Source organism: Pipistrellus hanaki, assembly GCF_964339955.1.
Source record: "Pipistrellus hanaki genome assembly, chromosome: 1".
Classification (NCBI taxonomy): Eukaryota; Metazoa; Chordata; class Mammalia; order Chiroptera; family Vespertilionidae; genus Pipistrellus; species Pipistrellus hanaki.
Genome location: NC_140503.1, coordinates 38,774,524 through 38,793,472, shown reverse-complemented (window position 1 = coordinate 38,793,472; position 18,949 = coordinate 38,774,524). Strand labels below are relative to the sequence as shown.

General features: G+C 45.9%; 1 protein-coding gene across 1 annotated transcript in view; it reads right to left on the bottom strand.

Annotated features, from left to right (window-relative positions):
- Window positions 1-18,949, bottom strand: part of PYGL (glycogen phosphorylase L) — a 43,178-nt gene that overhangs the window by 3,679 nt on the left and 20,550 nt on the right. The window contains exons 5-17 of the mRNA XM_084886834.1: window positions 15,209-15,340; window positions 12,041-12,152; window positions 11,314-11,396; window positions 6,576-6,719; window positions 6,258-6,350; window positions 5,244-5,390; window positions 4,314-4,477; window positions 3,740-3,854; window positions 3,057-3,158; window positions 2,787-2,934; window positions 2,612-2,670; window positions 2,365-2,506; window positions 286-493 (exon numbers count right to left, since the gene is read on the bottom strand). Coding sequence (XP_084742960.1) covers window positions 286-493; window positions 2,365-2,506; window positions 2,612-2,670; window positions 2,787-2,934; window positions 3,057-3,158; window positions 3,740-3,854; window positions 4,314-4,477; window positions 5,244-5,390; window positions 6,258-6,350; window positions 6,576-6,719; window positions 11,314-11,396; window positions 12,041-12,152; window positions 15,209-15,340 — 1,649 coding nt within the window. The remainder of the gene's footprint in view (window positions 1-285; window positions 494-2,364; window positions 2,507-2,611; window positions 2,671-2,786; window positions 2,935-3,056; window positions 3,159-3,739; window positions 3,855-4,313; window positions 4,478-5,243; window positions 5,391-6,257; window positions 6,351-6,575; window positions 6,720-11,313; window positions 11,397-12,040; window positions 12,153-15,208; window positions 15,341-18,949) is intronic.

The following is an 18,949-nucleotide window of genomic DNA, read 5'->3' as shown; positions in this document are numbered from 1 at the left end:
CATAGGCGAAAACTTCAACTATAATAAAAACTGGTTTATCTTTTGATCAAGGTAAAAATCACAGGATGCAGAGAAGTGACCAGCTCTTCAGGCCCGCTCTGCCATGGCTGATGCCAAAGAGCAACAACCCCATGCACCGGGGCCCAAGCGCCTTGAACTTCCGCTCGCTGGGTTTCATTAGACTGATCCCTGGCTAGGAGGCTCCTCTGACTCTTGGGAGATGTCTGCTGCCACATCTCCTGGGACGCAGCCCGAGTGGGATACCTGGGTGGGCCATTCTCTCACCCTTTCTTGTCCAAGGCAGCTACATCATCGATTCTCATGCCAAAGATGAATAGGTTCTCTTCCCCGGCTTCCTCTGCCATTTCCACGTTGGCCCCATCCATGGTCCCGATGGTCAGGGCCCCATTCAGCATGAACTTCATATTGCCCGTCCCCGAGGCCTCAGTGCCCGCGGTGGAGATCTGCTCTGACAGATCAGTGGCTGGGATGACTGCAAGCAAGACAGGCACGTTAAAATGAGTGATTCTGACTCTCTGGATCTGCTTCTATTTCATCTAAGAGTTTATGTAGCTGGCCTGCTTTGATCATCAAAGTAGTTCATGTCATCAAGATAAACATTCAAATGGTGAAAGACAGATCTCACTCTTTCCCAGGGATCAGGCAACCACTTGTGTCCTTTTTTTCTTTCTTTTATTGATTTCAAGAGGAGGAGGAGGGGGAGAGAGACAGAAACATCAGATTGGCTGTCTCTTGCATGCCCCACACTGGGACAGAGCCCGCAACCCGGCATATGCCTTGGGGATCAAACTGCAACCCCCTGGTTCATAGGGATGCAAAAGTCACCAGCTGGGCCATTTTTGTCCATTTTTGATGTGCTATTTTGGTGGTTGTGGCCACAGTGCTAAATTACTATACGTTTATTCTACTCTTTCTTGGTCTATAAACTTCAAACAGCATCTCTTGGCTCTCTGCTATAAAACTTGACCCATTTCTCTTCTCCCTTCCAAATTTTGTCATGGTTTTATTTTTATCCCATCTTCTTTATAATTTTAATGACTACATTGAAACTTCTCTTTCTAGATCCTTAAAATTCAGAGTCTTTTCTGACCCTTTTTTTTGCAATAAGAGGAAACAGGATTGTTTGTATTCCTTCCGCTTCTCCTCACCTTTCTTCCACTTCCACTGCGAGGAAATGAGCCACATGCAATGAGGCATGTCTAGGGCCAGACACCGAGCCTCTGAGCTTTCGGCCTGATTTACAACAAGTTAGAGCAGCCTGCAGTCCTCCCACCCAATTCTCTCTACAAAGATCGGGACTGACTCTCTGCTTTAGTTCCAGAGCTTATTTTTAGATTAGGTATATGTTCATTTGCATCCCCAGGAACCTGGCTCTTTGTCCTTCATGCAGACAGTTCTTTTTTTTTTCTTCTTTTTTTAAAATATATTTTATTGATTTTTTACAGAGAGGAAGAGAGAGGGATAGAGAGTTAGAAACATCGATGAGAGAGAATCATTGATCAGCTGCCTCTTGCACACCCCCTACTGGGGATGTGTCCACAACCAAAGTACATGTCCTTGACCGGAATCGAACCTTTCAGTCTGCAGGCCGACGCTCTATCCACTGAGCCAAACCGGTTTCGGCCAGATAGTTCTTAATCAGTAACAGCAGAGCACCCACAAACACCTCAAAAAGAGAAAGATCCCTTTCCAATGCAGGAAACAGGTCAATACACACAGTTGGCATTTGAATGTGGACGGCGCTTTGTGGGCATGTGATGCAAATAGCAAAGGTCCCGGTGGTAGAGAAAGGGATGTTGGCTTCTGGCCAGTCTGACTGTCCTCACACGGGAACTCAATGCTTGATCTCGGAGGGCCCATCTGAGGCACATCTAAGCCTCATGCTCTGGCTCCCTGACGTCTGTCCTCATTCCCTGTTGCCCCATGAACAAACGAAGTGACCGGAGGATTATCCGGGGTCAGGGGAGCTGGTATCCTATTGCAAAACTCGGGCTGGGAACCGAACACCTTCTCTTTCTTTAGTAGCGCACAGTCTGCACTTTACCAACACCCCAGGGCTACTTCCTCTGGCCCCAGCTCTGACTAGCAGGGAGGAAAATACACTTGCAAATGTGTACCGTGATACTGTGAAGTGGACCCTGTGATATTGACTCTGGAGGCAGCAATCTCATTGTCAGTGGGTCATCTTAAAAGCTCTCAGCTTAGGCTCTGACTCTGCCCGAGGACACCTTCTATCCCCAGCTCCTGGCTCCCTGAGCTCAGCTGCCCCATCGCTCCACATCTTGTCACCTCTTCCTAGGATTTGCCCTGACCTCACATTGGCTTGCAAGGAGGGCCTCCTACCTTTTTCAGCAAGAGACACTCTGTAGTTCTCCAAGAAGATGACTTTCAACTTGTTTCCAACCATGGGGTCGTTGTTCACCACATCTGCCACGGAAGTGATGAGCTTTATGATCATTTTGGCCATGTGGTATCCCGGGGCAGCCTTGGGGAAGAATGCGGAACACACTGACAGAATGCAGCCACAAGGAGGTGGGGAAATGGCAAGAGATCAGAGCCCCCACGTCCCCAGGGAACAAAATCAACTTACTTTGCCACCAATGATAACTGTTCTGGGCACGAACAGCTTCTTAGGGTCTTTCTTAATGCCTGGAAAAGAGGGAGACGTGGATGGAGCACGGGATGGGTGATGGCCGGGGTGGCGGGGCCCGCATGGGGTGCTGCTTCTGCCTCCGGGGCAGCTGGGGGCTGCGGGGCCAACTTACGGTTGTACATGGTGATCACGTGCAGGCAGTTCAGGAGCTGCCGCTTGTACTCGTGGATCCTCTTCACGTGCACGTCAAACATGGAGGCTGGGTTGATCTTCACTTTGTACTCCTTCTCCAGGAACTGAGAAAACTTCAGCTTGTTCTCCTGTTGAGACAGGGCACGGGCAGGAGTCCTTTTGACGGGGAAGCATCAGGTGGTCCCTCTTTAAACACTGGAGCATAAACCCTCAAAGCGAGTGCCGGGCAAGAACCCGCTCCGAGCCTCACCTGCTTCACGTTGGAGAGTTCGCGGAGGAAGACGTCGTCCCCCAGGAAGCTGTGCAGCTTGGTCAGCTGGCTCAGGTCCTTCACGTAGTCTTCCCCGATTTTCTTTCAGGTTAAAGGAAGAGGTGGCGTTAATCAGGGATGCCACCCAGGCCCACAGGAGCAGCTCCTGTCCCTGAGCTGCCGCAGGACAGCTCACCTACCACGCAAGACGCAGAATGGCTTCACTAAAGAGAAGAGGCTGAACTGCTGTGTGGGGAGGACACTTAGAGGGGATCTTAGATGTAGTTTCAGGGGTATGGTGTTCAAAACAGGAAACCTACCTACAGAGGCTGGCACAGGACCCAGGTTCCACTAGTTGTTTATAAGACCTTTGTTGTCCTCTTTTACTAAAGAGAGTTACCAACTTCCATCTGTGTGTCATATGAATACCGTTAGCCAGGACCAGGTACAGAATTGGTAGGGGCCCTTGATCAAAATTAAGACTTCCCAGATGACAGCAGCAGAGAATTAAGACAAGCACAGAGCCTCATGGAACTGCACAGGCCACATACTGATGAAGGTGGCTCTGCTACAGACTGTACTTGCAAACTGTAAGTGCACCTCTTGCATTCCAGTTGGATCTCCTTCCTTTCTTCCCTCCTTCCCTCCCTCCTTTCCTCTCCCTCTCAGCACTTCCCAGTTACCTCTGCGATTAACTCTGCAAGCCCCGGGTTGCAGAGTAAGAGCCAGCGCCTTGGAGTGATCCCATTGGTTTTATTCTGAAACTTGTCTGGTTCTAGCTCACTGAAGTCCTTGAATCTGGAGACAGAAGAGACACACCACTGAACCTGGCCGAAACAGCAGGCTCCTGCATGCTGGATGAAGTTCAGAGTTATATTCAAGGAGTCAACTGTAGGCTTAGGAAGGTTAAATAAGGGTGGATGGAGGAGCTAAGAGCATCTATGGGTGCCATTCTAAAAAGAAATCCATTTGTGATTCAAAATAATTACAAGGGAAATTCCAAATCTAATCCCCTCCATCTGATTTTCTGGCACCAACATTTAACCAGACTTTTCAATGGAATAATTTTAGTTTTGGTCTCCTGCACCTAGAATTAGGATGGTTCATAGAGGAAGGGACTTTTCTTTTCTTAAGAAAAAAATACTTTTATACGTTTTGCCGGGGTCTTTCCTCCTCTCCAAAGCAACGCTGAGCTTACTCGCTCTGTTCCGTTAAGGGAGCTGCGTCAGGCCCACCGCCCTGGGGAAGGAGGCTCACACTTGGGTCTTCACGATGTCGGAGTGGATTTTAGCCACGCCGTTCACAGCGTGGGAGCCCACGATGCAGAGGTGGGCCATGTTGATCCTCTTGCCGCCTTCCTCTTCCACCAGAGACATCCTTCTCAGACGGTCCACATCTTTGGGGAACAATGCTGCGATTCTCTAGCCAAAGGAAGAGAAAGGCCTCAGTGGTCACGCAGGTTTAAAGCAACATTGAGATAACGTTGTTCCCTTTCCAATCAAAATTTCTGACGGAGTGAATATAAAACTTCACTCCCACGGAGAGGGGCTGGTTAGCCTTCGGTAGATGCCATCCCTCTATTTTAGTATTTTCAAAAAGGTGTCTTTAACAGAGTCCCACCCAGACTTAGATACTTAAATGTATGTGTGTGTGTGTGTGTGTGTGTGTGTGTGTGTGTATATATATATATATATATATATATATATATATGACAGCTAGTTCTAAAATGGACTGAAAAAACATAGACAGCATGTTAATAAATCTCCTCTACTATTCTACTGTGACTTTATTTTTAAAAACATTGATTAAAAATATATATATTTATTGATTATATATATATATATATATATATATATATATATATATAGATTTCAGAGAAGAAGGGAGAGAGAAAGAGATAGAAACATCAGTGATGAGAGAGAATCATTGATTGGCCGACTCCTGCACACCCCTCTCTGGGGATCGAGGCCACAGCCTGGGCACGTGCTCTTGACTAGAATCAAACCCAGAACTCTTCAGTCCGCAGGCCAACCCTCTATCCACTGAGCCAAACCCGCTAGGGCTTGGATACTTTTGATGTATCAATGATTGAAAGACATTTAGGTCTGAAGTTTGGAAAGGGGGAACACCATAGCCACCCCAAACCTCTCAAGATCTCATTGTCATGAAACTCTCAAAATGACTTACATCTAAATGCTTCTGATTTATCTCATAAATGATTTGCAAGTGTCGAGGAAGCAGCTTCTCCACCAGCTCTACAGGCCAGCGCTCCAGGGCTTCTGGGAGCACGGTGTGGTTGGTGTACGCGAAGGTCTTCCGGGTGATCTCCCAGGCCTGTGGGAAAGGGAGGGCTTAGCGGCTTCCCTCAGCAAGGAAGGCTGCCCTGCTGGTCACACCCCAGCACAGAGCAAAACTTCCTCAATCCCCGCCCATTTATAACAGGGCAACTCCATCTGCTTGTACATAGTCACACAGTCTTGTTTCCACTAGGTTCCTGAATGGTCCAGAGAGTGGGAATGTGTTTTGGGGTACCAAAGGGCAGCTATTCTAAAATGGACTGATAAAACATAAGACAGAATGTTCATAAATCTTCTCTACTATTCTACTGTGTCTTTATTTTTAAAAACATTGATTTTATATAGAGAGGGAGAGATAGAAACATCAATGATGAGAGAGAATCATCAATCAACTGTCTCCTGCACACCCCCTACTGGGGATCAAGCTGCGACCCAGGCATGTGCCCTTGACCGGAATCAAACCCGAGACCCTTCAGTCTGCAGGCCAACGCTCTACCCATTGAGCCAAACCAGCTAGGGCTGTCTTTACTTATTAAACAACATTTGAAGAATAAAAACTTAAGTAATATTGCGAGGTGGTATAAAGTATGTTTAAAATACTGACTTCCAAAGCAATGGGACACTTTCAATGAGCTGTATCCTGGGGTGAGAGCTTAATTTAAAACCCTTTTAGACACAAAAAATGGTAAGTTCCATTAGGAATGTACTTGTTCATTTCTTAGTCTAACTCCCTGTGAAATAGTAAAGATGGAGACATGTCAGCACCAGAGTAAAGTTTACCTCTAATTGGTGATGTCAGCAACAGTAATTTATTTTTAAAAAATCATAAAAGGAGTTTTTCGCAAAATCCCTCAACCACAGATACTTTGGTTATTGAAGGAAAAAGAAGCTACACTATCCAAACCTTGGACCAGGGCAGTTTTTCAATATCCACAAAAATCCTCATCAGCTCAGGGATGGCGAGTGCAGGGTGAGTGTCATTCAGCTGGATCGCAACCTGTGGGGAGGAAGACATCAACGTGAAGGCAACAGATGGCCCAGGTCTGGCTTCCTGGACCTCATCCCTGCTGGGCAAAGGCCAAACGAAATGCCAACCTTCCTTGGAATGCGTTAGCACGCATTACCTACTCAACTGTTTTAGCACTGAAACAGAGGAGTAAATCTGATAGCTAGTCCTTGTCTCCCCAGTGGTCCGCCCTGGGTTCGCGGACTGAATTCTTGCCTGGTCTGGAAAGGCATCAAACGCAGTTCCGGCAGCGTCCTCGGAGCCATACTTGGAGGCTTTGAAGCGTCGGATGACATCCTGCAAGGTAGCGGCCACCACAAAGTACTCCTGCTTCAATCTGAGCTCCTTTCCTTCAAAAAACTTCAAGCCAGAGAGATGAGTGAGTGACTCATAGTGTTAGGTGTGGCCAAAACTTGATTGGCGTCTCTGTGCAGAGAACTTTAAGGCTAAATAAAGCCCATTGGACGTTGGTTGGAAGATGGCTGGTGGGACACCAAGTACTAGCTTTTGCTCTTTCCTGAAACTCCACTGAAATACCAGTAAGAGGATGTCTAAAAGGCTGCTGATAAAGAATGAAGGGGATGGGAGAGAAGACGGCAGCAAGAACTTTTTAGAAGCTGAAAACGGGTGGTAACTGAGCCAGTAGACCTAGGAAGGCTAAATCCTGACTGAATATCAGAAAAGAGCCAAAGAGCAAGTCAATTTACATGCCAAAGCCCCCAAAGGTGCAGGAAACAACAGCACTGGGTCTCCTGAGGAAGTAGGGGTGAAAATGAGGTAAAAGGTTAAGTTGAGAGCCTGTCTGAGAAGCAGTAGCCTCAGACCTCATCCCAGTTCCCTTAGCTTCTCAGCTGAAGCAGAAGCTATTTGTGTTTCTGTAGAGATGGTCAAAGAGGGTCTCTGGACAGGAGGGCAGCAGGCATAGGTGAAAGCAGGGTACCACTCCCTACTGAAAAGGCAAAAAAGGGGGTCAAAGGAAAGCTTATGTGTTGAATGTTAAGACACTCAGTCTTCTCCTCTCAACCAAATTTTAGACCACAGGTAGTCATTATTAGTTCTACCAGGAAAGAGTCTTCTCTAGGGAATCTGACCAGCCAAGAGGGAGTACAGACACTAACAGGAGGTGCTCCCCAGGAAATGGCCCCACCAGATGACATCAGAGTGGAACCCAAATCTACAAACCCCACCCTACTGCCCAGAGCTACCCCAAAGCTTGTGGGTACCTTCCCTTAAACTTTAATGGGCAGTTAAGAATCATTAGATATCTAAGAAAACTTTGTAAAAAGAATGATGGAGATTAAAATAAACAAGCAAAAGCCAACTCAGAGGACTCAGAGATTAGAAAAAAGAATATTATAAGAATACTATTAATATCCTCAGATTAGAAAAGATAGTGTATTTAGAAGTAAGATTAAGATGCTTCAAGAAAATATCTAAAAGAAAAAAGATTACTTGGAACTTAAAACATGATAGTCAAAATAAAAAAAGTAAGAAACAATAAAAGGATTGGAAGAGAGTTGTGATCACCCAGAAAATTGAGCAAGAAGACAAAGAAATGATAAATAGAAGGGGAAAAAAAGGTAAGAACACGAAAGAACTAGTTGAGGATGTTCAATAGTTCCAGACCATTTCTTAGAGAACTGCAGTGCTGCATGGGTGAAAATACACTCACACCTATTTTATAGATCTTGTACAGTTGGAAGTAGGTGACTGAGGAAAGGAGAGGTTGAGAGAAGGCGGAGTAGGGTGCGTTTATATATACACAGATATAGTATATGGAAACTATAAGCTTCAAAGGGGAAAAAAAGCGTGATTCAAACAAAAGATCAAGAACCAGAATTGCATCCACTGTCATTTCAAAATTAAAGAAAAAGAAAAAAAAATCAGAATTGCACTGTACTTCCCAGCAACACCTAAAACGAGAAGACACCATCAACAAAAAATCTGAGTGTTCTACATCCAGGCAAACTGTCAATGTGAAGGCAGGAGAAGACACTCTCCGATAGGCAAGGTCTCAAAAAAAAAAAAGTGACCTTACACTCATCCTTTCCCAGGAAGCCCTTGGAGCACGTGTCCTCCCAAAACAAGGCAGAAACAAAGAAAAAGAAAGGCATGAACACAAATGACCCCAGAAACTCAATGAGCAAAAGATGCCTCAGAATAACAGGGAGAGAAGACCCTGAGATGACAGGGGAGCTCTCAACCAGACGAGATCCCAAGGAGGCTTTTCAAAAAGACCGAGTTAACAGAATACCTCCTGTGTCTGAGTGTCTCCAGAGGGCATTTCTACAGCTGAGGGACAGTGAAGGGTAAATGAAGGAAAAATACTCAGAAACCCAAGCAAACAAACAATGACTAGTAACTCTAAGAAAAACAAAAACATTTCAAGGAAAGAAAAAATAATCATTATATGATGGCACACATAGGCATAGACAGATCAGCATCCTGAAGCCTTTGCATGGTCATAATAATTTAAACACTGATTAAAAAGCCAGTGAAAATTACTATGCAATTATATGGAGAGAACGGGGTAGGGACATGTGTGTGTGTGTGTGTGTGTGTGTGTGGTGAGGTGGGAGTGTATGGGAGGGAGGGAGCTATATTCTCATGTTCAGTTTCACAATTGTGAAATGGGAAAACCAAGAAGAAACAACAGCTCGTTAGTAGAAATATGGAGGTCAGAACCCAGGAAAGTAATTTGAAGCAAGGGATGTAGTTGTGTCTGGGAAGTGGGAAATGGGAGACTATGTTTTCATAACAAGTCTCACAGAATGTTTTCTCTTTAAACTATGGGCATGTATAACTTTGACAAAAAATTAAAAACCAAATTAAAATTAAAGTTATTAATAGGAAACTGGATTGATATCACCAATAAGAATTTTTAGGTGGAATTTGGAATTAAAAAAAAAATGTTAGTACTCTTTTATATTGCTCACATTTTATTTTCTTTTTAAATATATATTTTATTGATTTTTTACAGAGTGGAAGGGAGAGGGACAGAGAGCCAGAAACATCGATGAGCGAGAAACACTGGATCAGCTGCCTCCTGCACACCTCCTACTGGGATGTGCCTGCAACCAAGGTACATTCCCTTGACCAGAATCGAACCTGGGACCCTTCAGTCTGCAGGCCGACGCTCTATCCATTGAGCCAAACTGGTCAGAGCTAACATTTTATTTTCTATTGGCATGTATAAATCCATCCAAAATAAATTGAAACCTTTCTTGAGTTAGGGAATTTTTAATATCCTAGAAATAAAATGATTAAACATAATCGCTGGCCTCAAGAAGTTCAAACTAGTGGGGGAAAAGAGAGATGTGTAAACAATGCTTTAAATCAAATGGGATGATTATAAAATTAAGGTTATGTTTTGTTATATACACAGTACTCTGGGAACCTGGATACGCAGGTAATTTTTTTATCTGAGCCCAGAAAGATGAGTTGGGTTTGTCAGGTGAGCACAGAGGGCCAGAGTGATCATTGCAGGCAGAGGAGGCCTGGGAGAGGCATTCGGGAAGAATAGGCAGGGCCCTGCACATCTGAGACCTCATTGCTGGGGCAGGATCATGGAGAACTCAAGGCTGTATTAATAAAGGCCTTAGAGAGCACATCTAAGATTCGTACTTCTCTTAGGTTATCAGAAGATCTTTATGCCAGAAAAAATATCTAACTTGTTGCAGAGGGAGGACAGATTCTTGGAAAAAATCTTGTCTGGACTAGGGTATTGGCCAAGTTGGGGAGAAGGAATGAGTTTGTTCTTGTAATTACAGTACAAAAATGATGTATTGTATACTTAAAATAAGCATAACCTGGAGCATACCTTTTACTCAATGAATTTAGTCAACTTTTCACCTCATACTTAGTATATGCTGTCAATCTCTGTAGATGACTATTTCTAAGTAAAGTTAAGTTTGGTCCTCACTGAAGACAGGAGGATGAAGTTCAGGTCCCTTCCAGTGAACCAATCAGGATAGCCCCAGGCTTGGAAGGAGTCTTACTTTAATTGACAGCGAACTAGAACAACCTTTTGCTTTTGGGTCGGAGATTTCTCTGGAACATACAGAAGTCACAGTGTTTTTTCCGAAGGGAAAAAAAATAACATACACCGTTAAGTTCCTGAAAATGCTGCAGCAAACTTAATCCTCCTTACAGACTGTGGTTTAACACCAAGTGGACGTCTGGCCTTAAGGATCATTTATGTCCTGGTTCCCAAATAGTTGTTCTGTGCCATCACTGTTGAGCAGAGTACTAATTTGGTTGCTTCTGAGATTATTATTTTTAAAATAAAAATCATTTAAAAAATGATTTTACCCATGTAGAAGTCAGAGCTAAGTATATTTAAACCAAATAAGAATCCATGTCAGTCATCTAAGATCCAGTTCCAAGTGTTTGCTTGCATGCATATATATATATATATATATATATATATATATATATATATATATATATTAGCTAAGCTGTTCTTAATATAAAATTAGGAAAAAGTTTAAAGAGATGAATAAATTGCATAAACAAGTGTTTGCTCCTGGGTCAGCTCCGAGGTCCATGACCCCCTTCACTGGGGTCAGAGGGCCGGGAGAGCCCCAAGATTAGGGGAAGAGGCCACGCAGGAAACCTCCAGGGACTCTGATGTGGTTGAAATTTCTGTTTGGAAAGCAAGAAGTGCTTCAACTAATCTTTTATAAAACCTAGCTCTGTTTTGAAATCCCTGTACAGAACTTCCAATCAGGCATGGGGTCCCTGATCAAGGACAAAATACCAACTCTGGCTTCACACAGTGCACACATTTGTTTTCCTTCCTGGGATGGGAAGGGAAGTCTAGACAATTCAGATGGAGATTATTTTGCATCGAAGACATAACATCAATATTAAAGCCCTTTACGAGGTCTACTGAACAGGCGCTTCCAAAATAAGCTGCTGTGTTTCCACCGGGAAAGCGAGGGGGATCACTCACATTGTCATTGGGATAGAGGACCCGGGAGATGTTCTCGGCCAGATTTCGGTCCAGCACGGCCTGGATGTAGTCTCCAACGTTAACTGAGTGGAACAATAGTAAAAGGAATAAACAGAAAATCCAGCCTCTATTATCAAAGGCCCTTGATCTCATCTGTGTATCATGTGGGATTTCTACAGTTCCTAAAAATCCCAAAGGATTTCAATAAACCTTTATGCTGTGATCCATGTGAGAGTCCAAGAAGGCCAGACTTTAAAAATCTCCCCCAGCCGAAACCGGTTTGGCTCAGTGGTAGAGCGTCGGTCTGAGGACTGAAAGGTCCCAGGTTCGATTCCGGTCAAGGGCATGTATGTTGGTTGCGCGCACATCCCCGGTAGGGGGTGTGCAAGAGGCGGTTGGTCTATGTTTCTCTCTCATCGACATATCTAGCTCTCTATCTTTCTCCCTTCCTCTCTGTAAAAAATCAATAAAATATGTTTTTAAAAAAAATCTCCCCCATACCTGCTGCTTAGGCACTGAAAAAAAAATTCAGATAAGAAACTCAAGGCTTTCTCTCTCAGGCTCAATTTGGTTCTAACTGGCAATCATCAAAAAGGAACCTCCGTGTCCTAGACCCCAAGATCCCTGCTGTGTGCCATCTTCCTAGGGCAGAGTACTCACTTGCTTCTGAGATTAAAAAACAAGATTAAGCACACACACAAAGGAACGGAGCCCATGCTGTACTCACAGTCTTGGAGGTTAAAGTCGTTGGGCGCCCGAGCAGACCAGAGGCGCATGGTGTTGACAGTGTTATTCATATATCCAGGCACTGGGGTGTCATACGGCAGGGCCAGGACCACCTGTGGGATTAAACCAAAGGAGTTGCTCTCTGCTTCCCAACTGTGATGACGTAGATTGAACAACGGGCTGGGAGATGGCAACTGGAATTCTGCTCCTGGCTCCATTACTAACTCAAATTGCATGAGGCCTAAACCAAGACAAGGGTCCTAGGGCTGGGCCAGGGCTGGGGGCAGTATTAGGGGCCCATGCGGATTCTCCTCCCATTGGAACAATCTGGAAGGCTGGAACCATCCAGACCCATGGCCCTCGGTGTCATTTCCATGCTAACTTCTCTTGGTGTCCCTTGCCTTGATCTGAGTTCAGATTTTTTATGTTTCAGATCAAGCCACGGCTCTGAGAATAATAAAAATTACGGAGTGTAAACAAAGTGACAGATGTGACTCTGTACCCATTAAAAAACAGTGATCAGTTTAGTGTAGGTTATTCCATGACCTGATTTCAAATATGGTAAAAATCAATGAAATAGGAAATTTATGGAGACAGGTCACACGATGTTTAAAATGCTATGCTGGGCTTTTCCCAAGTTGCACGGGGAAGTTCTTTCAGTGACCTGACAAAGCAGCTGCTAATTAGCTGAGATGGGTCTAAGAAGTGAGCTTTGGAAAAACCTAGCTCAATCTTTGTGACAGTCTTTGAAATAGAGAAGGACAGGGAGATGAGCTGTGTTTCGTGTGAATTTAAAATTTATTGGGGAGAGATTCATTTCTATTACCTGCCTTATGTATTTCAGGGTCAAGCTCTAAGGGAGAGGAATGACAGATTAATTGAATGGGAGGCAATAGATCACTTAGTGTAATCTACTTGTTTGGACTTGAGTAGAATGAGGTTGAGAGGGAAGTGACTTGTCCAAGGTCACTGTCAGTGGTAGGGTTGAAATGCAAACACAAATCTCTTTAATTGAGTCTGACGAATTATGAATGAATGAAGCATGACAGCCTGTATCCATCAATCACACACGTTCAGTCACACTTTCACAAATGCCATGACATCGAGTAATAAATCCCTCTCCTCGGAGTGTCTTTCACAGGGCAATCAAGGTCTCTGGAGACCTTTAAAGCAGGCTGTGATCAATCAGGAAAAGTTGTTTACAGAGTGGGGTGAGTCTGGGTTCAAACACCACTTGTCTTTCTGACCCTTGAGGCATAGCTGAGGCAGCGGAGGCAGCAGATGTCCCTGGAGGGAACTTCAGGCAGAGCTGTCACCCCTGAGCTCCAATGCAGGCCGTGCTTTCTCTGGGATGCTACCATCGTGGCGAACGAGAGCTGGGACTCCTCTCACGGGCAATCCTGAACCTCAGGCCCTATCAGCCTGGCCACCTGCTCAGGGCTGCACTGCAGTCTGAGGCTCTTCCAGAAAACCCCTTTATTCTTCTAAGGTGTCACACGTCCTTCTGCTCCCCCTTCTTTTTATCTCTCACAGGTATTTCCCCACTATATCGCGTGCACTTCTAATTCTCTCTGGGTCTGCTTCCCAGAGGACTTGAACTGACGCAAGAGGGAACTGCTCAGCCCACTGGCAGCTGTGCACAGCATGCGTGCTCCGTGTCTGCCTCATGTCCTCTGACCCTTCCAGCTCCAAATCGGGCTGACCAGTGGTGGCTTGCATAAATGCACAAAGTTCTGCACTGCGTGAGTCACTCACCTTATATCACATCTGCCCCTTCACCTTGCCTTTGTGGGCTCAGAAAACCCACAATTAAATTTCTGGATGTATTATGAAAATGTCTAGAGTTGCTTTATAAATATAAGGTAGCTCAACAGCGGGGCCTGCAGTGCAAACGGGTGATTCCAGGTTTGATTATGTAAAGCTGCACATAATTAAATAGATCAGAAGCTTAATTCCAAATACATGGAGGAATTCTTTGGATATATTAACAAGTTATTTGTTTGCAGCTCTCTGGATCACATTCGTAACCAATTGCAACTTAGCTGCTTGTCTGTTTAACTGAAATATAAAAAAGTGACTACCTTAAAAATCACAGTATTGGTTTATTCCCTGTATCATCAGGAAGCTACCTATTTTTAGCTTCTAATCTGTTATTTCATAGGCTGAATAAATTCATGTTTAGGTAGGAAAACCCTTTTTAAAAAGTATTATTTTTCTGAACTATGACTAGCTCTACATGAATTAGCAGACTAGACAATCAGTTTAAAAAGTCAGCTGCAACATGGGTGTAGGTGCTTCTGAGGCAAAAGGAAGCCTTTCTTCATGGAGAATAATTCACAACCAACACTATTAATATTACAATACTGAATTTCACTCTCCCCATTTTGATATATAAGAACATTTACTTGATCTTTACCATTTTTCTTTAAGCTTTTAAAGAATGACCAGTGATACATTTTCCCCCACCCTGAGGCCATATGTACTAAATATATCCAATGATTAGACAGTCCAGCGGTTAATAAAAGCTATTTATCAGGAAGTATGAAGAAGCAAGGCACAACCTACCAGTGGGGAGGCTAAAAATGGAGCCATTCAGTGACAAGAGAACACTCAAATCCAGTGGCCATGAAGGAAGTGCACTTGGTTGACACCAGCATTTTCCTCTAGGAGTGACTTAGCACAAAGTAACCGAGGACATTTTGCAATATTTTTGACTTTGCAAGGCATAGGAACTTTGGCAATGCTTCGAATTATTACTTCAGTTTGAAAACATTTACCCCTGAGAAGCTGTAAGTAAATAAAGTTCACGACACGGTGGGGTGAAGGAGGACACGGAAATGTACTCCACCTTGGTACCCTCCACTTTACAGAAAACCAGAGAGCTAAATATACTGGGATTGCAGAACTGACTAGCCTCTGGTAACCCTGATTGCAAAATGGCCTGGGGAATAGCTGACCTTGAGGAAGTCACTTATCTCTTGGCCTCAGCTCCCTTGTCTCCAAAATGAGTGGGTTGTACTAAGAGGAGCCACACATTTATTTATAAGAAATATACTCCATTATTCAATGCACACCATACTATACCCAATGTCATATGCATGTTACACTCCATGCTACATATCCCCTGTGCTGTACTGCACAGAACACGAACGCTGAGGACACTGCATACCTGGGTGTCCACCCACTTGGTCCCCGAGTCGCTGTGCTCGACTCTCCCGTAGAAGTGCACGGGCAGCATGAACTCAGGGCGGGCCTTCTCCCAGGGGTTTCCATGCCGGAGCCAGTCGTCCGCCTCTTCCACCTGCAAGAAGGATAGGGCTGAGAACGCATTTCTCAGGAGATGGGGACCTAGCCGTTTCCATTAGACCGGATTAAAAACCTCTTTAACTGAATTGCCTTGAGAGTATTGTTTTGGAAAGAAGAGTGCTGGTTCTCCTGTCAATCTTGATTCATGTCTGACAGCCTAAATCAACAACAATGTTTGCTGATACTGATCTAAATGTGTCATGGATATTACTGCACTTAATCTTCATAGCAGTCTTATATAGGAGGAAACTATGATTCCTTTTTTTAAAGATGAGGAAATTGTAACTTGCTCAACGTTGTACAGATAGTACATGGTATACCTAAACTTTGACCTTAGGTCTGTGTGTTCTAGAGCCTGTGTCTTAATTGTGAATACAATTGTCCAGCTTGAGTGAAAGAGAGAGGCCCTCCAGGGATGCTCACAGTTGGATACCTCAACCTGATGGGTCCTACATGATGGTCTCAGTCAAGACTCTTGTGCCTACAGTGCACAGACTCTGTTAAGAAATGCTACCAATGGAGAGCTCCCTTAATAAAGCTGATTTCAGTATGGCACAGAAGACTTACATTTTGTTGTCTATGTTTAATTTAATCCTTATATAATTTTGATCTAATAATGATTATTTTTTATGGCTTATTTTGAAAATAACATATACTTAGAGGTAAGGAATTAATTTTATTGCCAATTTCAATTTTTTTTTTTTTTTTTTTTTTTTTTTTTTTTTTTTTTTACCATCTGTGGCAAAATATTTTCTATAAAAGTTCTAAAATCATAATTTGTATTTAGGGTATAACAAACATCAAATGAATTTTGGTTTGCAATAAACAAACAGAAACATCAAGAACAATAACCATACTTGGGGGAATGTATATTTACTATAAAGATATTATTTGTGAGATGTTTAAAATATTGCATATATTATATATATATAATCAATAATTTTTTTATTGATTTCAGAGAAGAAGGGAGAGGGAGAGAGAGATAGAAACATCAATGATGAGAGAGAATCAATGATTGGCTGCCTCCTGCACACTCCACACTGGGGATCGAGCCTACAACTCAAGCATGTGCCCTGACCCGAACTGTGACCTGCTAGCTCACAGGTTGATGTTCAACCACTGAGCCACACTGGCCAGACTTGCATATATTTTTTAAAAATGGAATCGTGTTCTGACAAGAGAGGGGTGGGACTAAGGTATTTATTTATTTATTTTAGTACAAAGTATCCTTGTGGATGAGATTAGAACATGGTGATTTACTCAGCTTTAGTTTAAGATGATATTGTTTATGAATTAGGACACATTATGGTTGGGTGCCTCATGATCACCTAAATATGAGTTCAATGCCTGCCCCCGGCACAACGTGAAGGGAGAAGCAAACACAGGGACTGTTTTTTGAGATATGAAACAACATATTGATGTCAACAGCCAGATAAGCAAATACACATCCATTTATTCAAACAAGAAAGCCAGTAAGCCACCCATGAATATTGACCACCAGCATAACCATCAGAGAAACAGCATCCTTAAGTAGGAGGTCTGGGAGTGAGACAGCTGCTGGAGGCAAGCCCAGGGAAGGCCGGAGCTGGGTTTGAGCTAGTGGGCCAGTGGTGCCTTGTAAAAATGCAGGTTCTCCAGGAGGATCCAAGATGGCTGCTCGGGTATACACCTAGCCGCAGCAGCTCACAACAATTTCAAGGGAATACAACTAAAATGTAGAGTGGACATTGCCCAGAGCTACAGGTAGTCGACTGACTGAAAACTCTACAATAGGAAGGAGGGAGAAAACCAGAAGGAAAATCAGAGGAGCTGAAAAAAAGCCTAAGGTACGGAGACATGCTGCGCGCTCGCACGCACGCGCGCGCGGAGAGGTCGCAGCCGGAGAGGAGGAGAGGGCTGGGTGCTGCCTGGCGTTCCCTAGCAGGAAGGAAATAGAACCCCCAGCCTGGGCTGAACCCCCGAACCGGCAGCGCTGAGCCCCAAGTTATGTGCCAGACCCTGGGGACCCAGGCTCCGGCAGGGGGAGACAATCCCGGGGGACGGCGAAATGCGGGGCCCCCGGAGTCGCGCGCACATGGCGCGCAGAGGACTGAATGTTGACTCTGATGCTGGATTACCCTAGCCGGAAGAAACAAAGCCTCCGGCGGCAGCTCTGAGCCTCAGTCCAGACCGCCCCGAACTCCCGGTCTGGGCCAGTCCCTGGGGACCCAGGCTCGGGCAGGGGGAGACGGAGCTGTGAGGTGGAGTCCTGGGAGCGCGGCGAAAGGCCGAGCCCCTGGAGTCGCGCACACTATGCGCAGAGGACAGTCTGTTGACTCTGATCCTGGACTCCCCTAGTGGGAGGGAGAAAGAAAGCTCCAGACTGGAGGAACGCCACGAGGAGCAGGAGCCCCTGCCGGACACCGGCCAGCCGGGCGCCAGCAAGGAGCCGGGCGACGGGGCCCCCAGTGGGGGGGGGGTGCCCCTGAGCCTTCGACTGCTGAGCGCGGGCAACGGAGCCAAGGACGGGGGCTGCTTCCTGGGCGGCGCCGACCCCGGCAACAGGCTGGAGCAGCGCGGGAGCCCGCGGAGAACAAAGGGGTGCCACAGGCCAACCTGCTGAGCTCCCAGGACAAGGAGGAAGAAACCAAAGAAGTTCTCAATGTGAAGAAATCAAGTGAGAGCAAATGATAGTAAAATTACTTAAGAAAGAATACAAAGAAGATCTTGAAAAATCAAAGACTAAGTCAGAACTCAACGCACCAGCCAACATTGCAACATAAATGCGTTTTGTTTTTTTTTTAAAAAAGAAAAAAAAAAGGAGAAAAAAGGGACAGAATGTTGGAACAGCGGCGACCAGGCCTAGAGTGGCCAGGCACAAGGCAGTGGCAGCCGGGCCCGGAGCAGCAGTGGCCAGGCCCCAGAGCAGCAGCAGCCAGAACAAGAGCATCAATGGCCAGCACTGGAGCAGCCAGACCTGGGGCAGTGGCAGCCAGGCCTGAGGCAGAGGCGGCCAAGCCCAGGGTGGCCAGTCCAGGAACACCCAGACACGGAGTGGCTGGGCCCGGAGAAGCCCGGTCCAGAGCAGCCGGGTTGGGAGCAGCCAGGCCCAGAACAGCAGTAGCCAAGCACGGAGCATCCAGGCTGGGAGCGGCCAGGCTCGGAGCAGCCGGGTCGGGTGCGGCCAGGCCCGGAGCAGCGGCGGCCAGGCTGGGAGCGGCCAGGCCCAGAGCAGCTGGGTCTGGTGTGGCCAGGCCTGGAGCAGCGGCTGCCAGGCTAGGAGCGGCCAGGCCCGGAGCAGCAGCTGCCAGGCTGGGAGCAGCCAGGTCCGGAGCAGCCGGGTCTGGTGTGGCCAGGCCCGGAGCAGCGGCTGCCAGGCTGGGAGCGGCCAGGCCCAGAGCAACAGCTGCCAGGCTGGGAGCGGCCAGGCCCGGAGCAGCTGGGTCTGGTGCATCCAGGCCCGGAGCAGCGACTGCCAGGCTGGGAGCGGCCAGGCCCGGAGCAGCCGGGTCTGGTGCGGCCAGGCCCGGAGCAGTAGCTGCCAGGCTGGGAGTGGCCAGGCCCGGAGCAGCCGGGTCTGGTGCGGCCAGGCCAGGAGCAGCGGCTGCCAGGCTGGGAGCGGCCA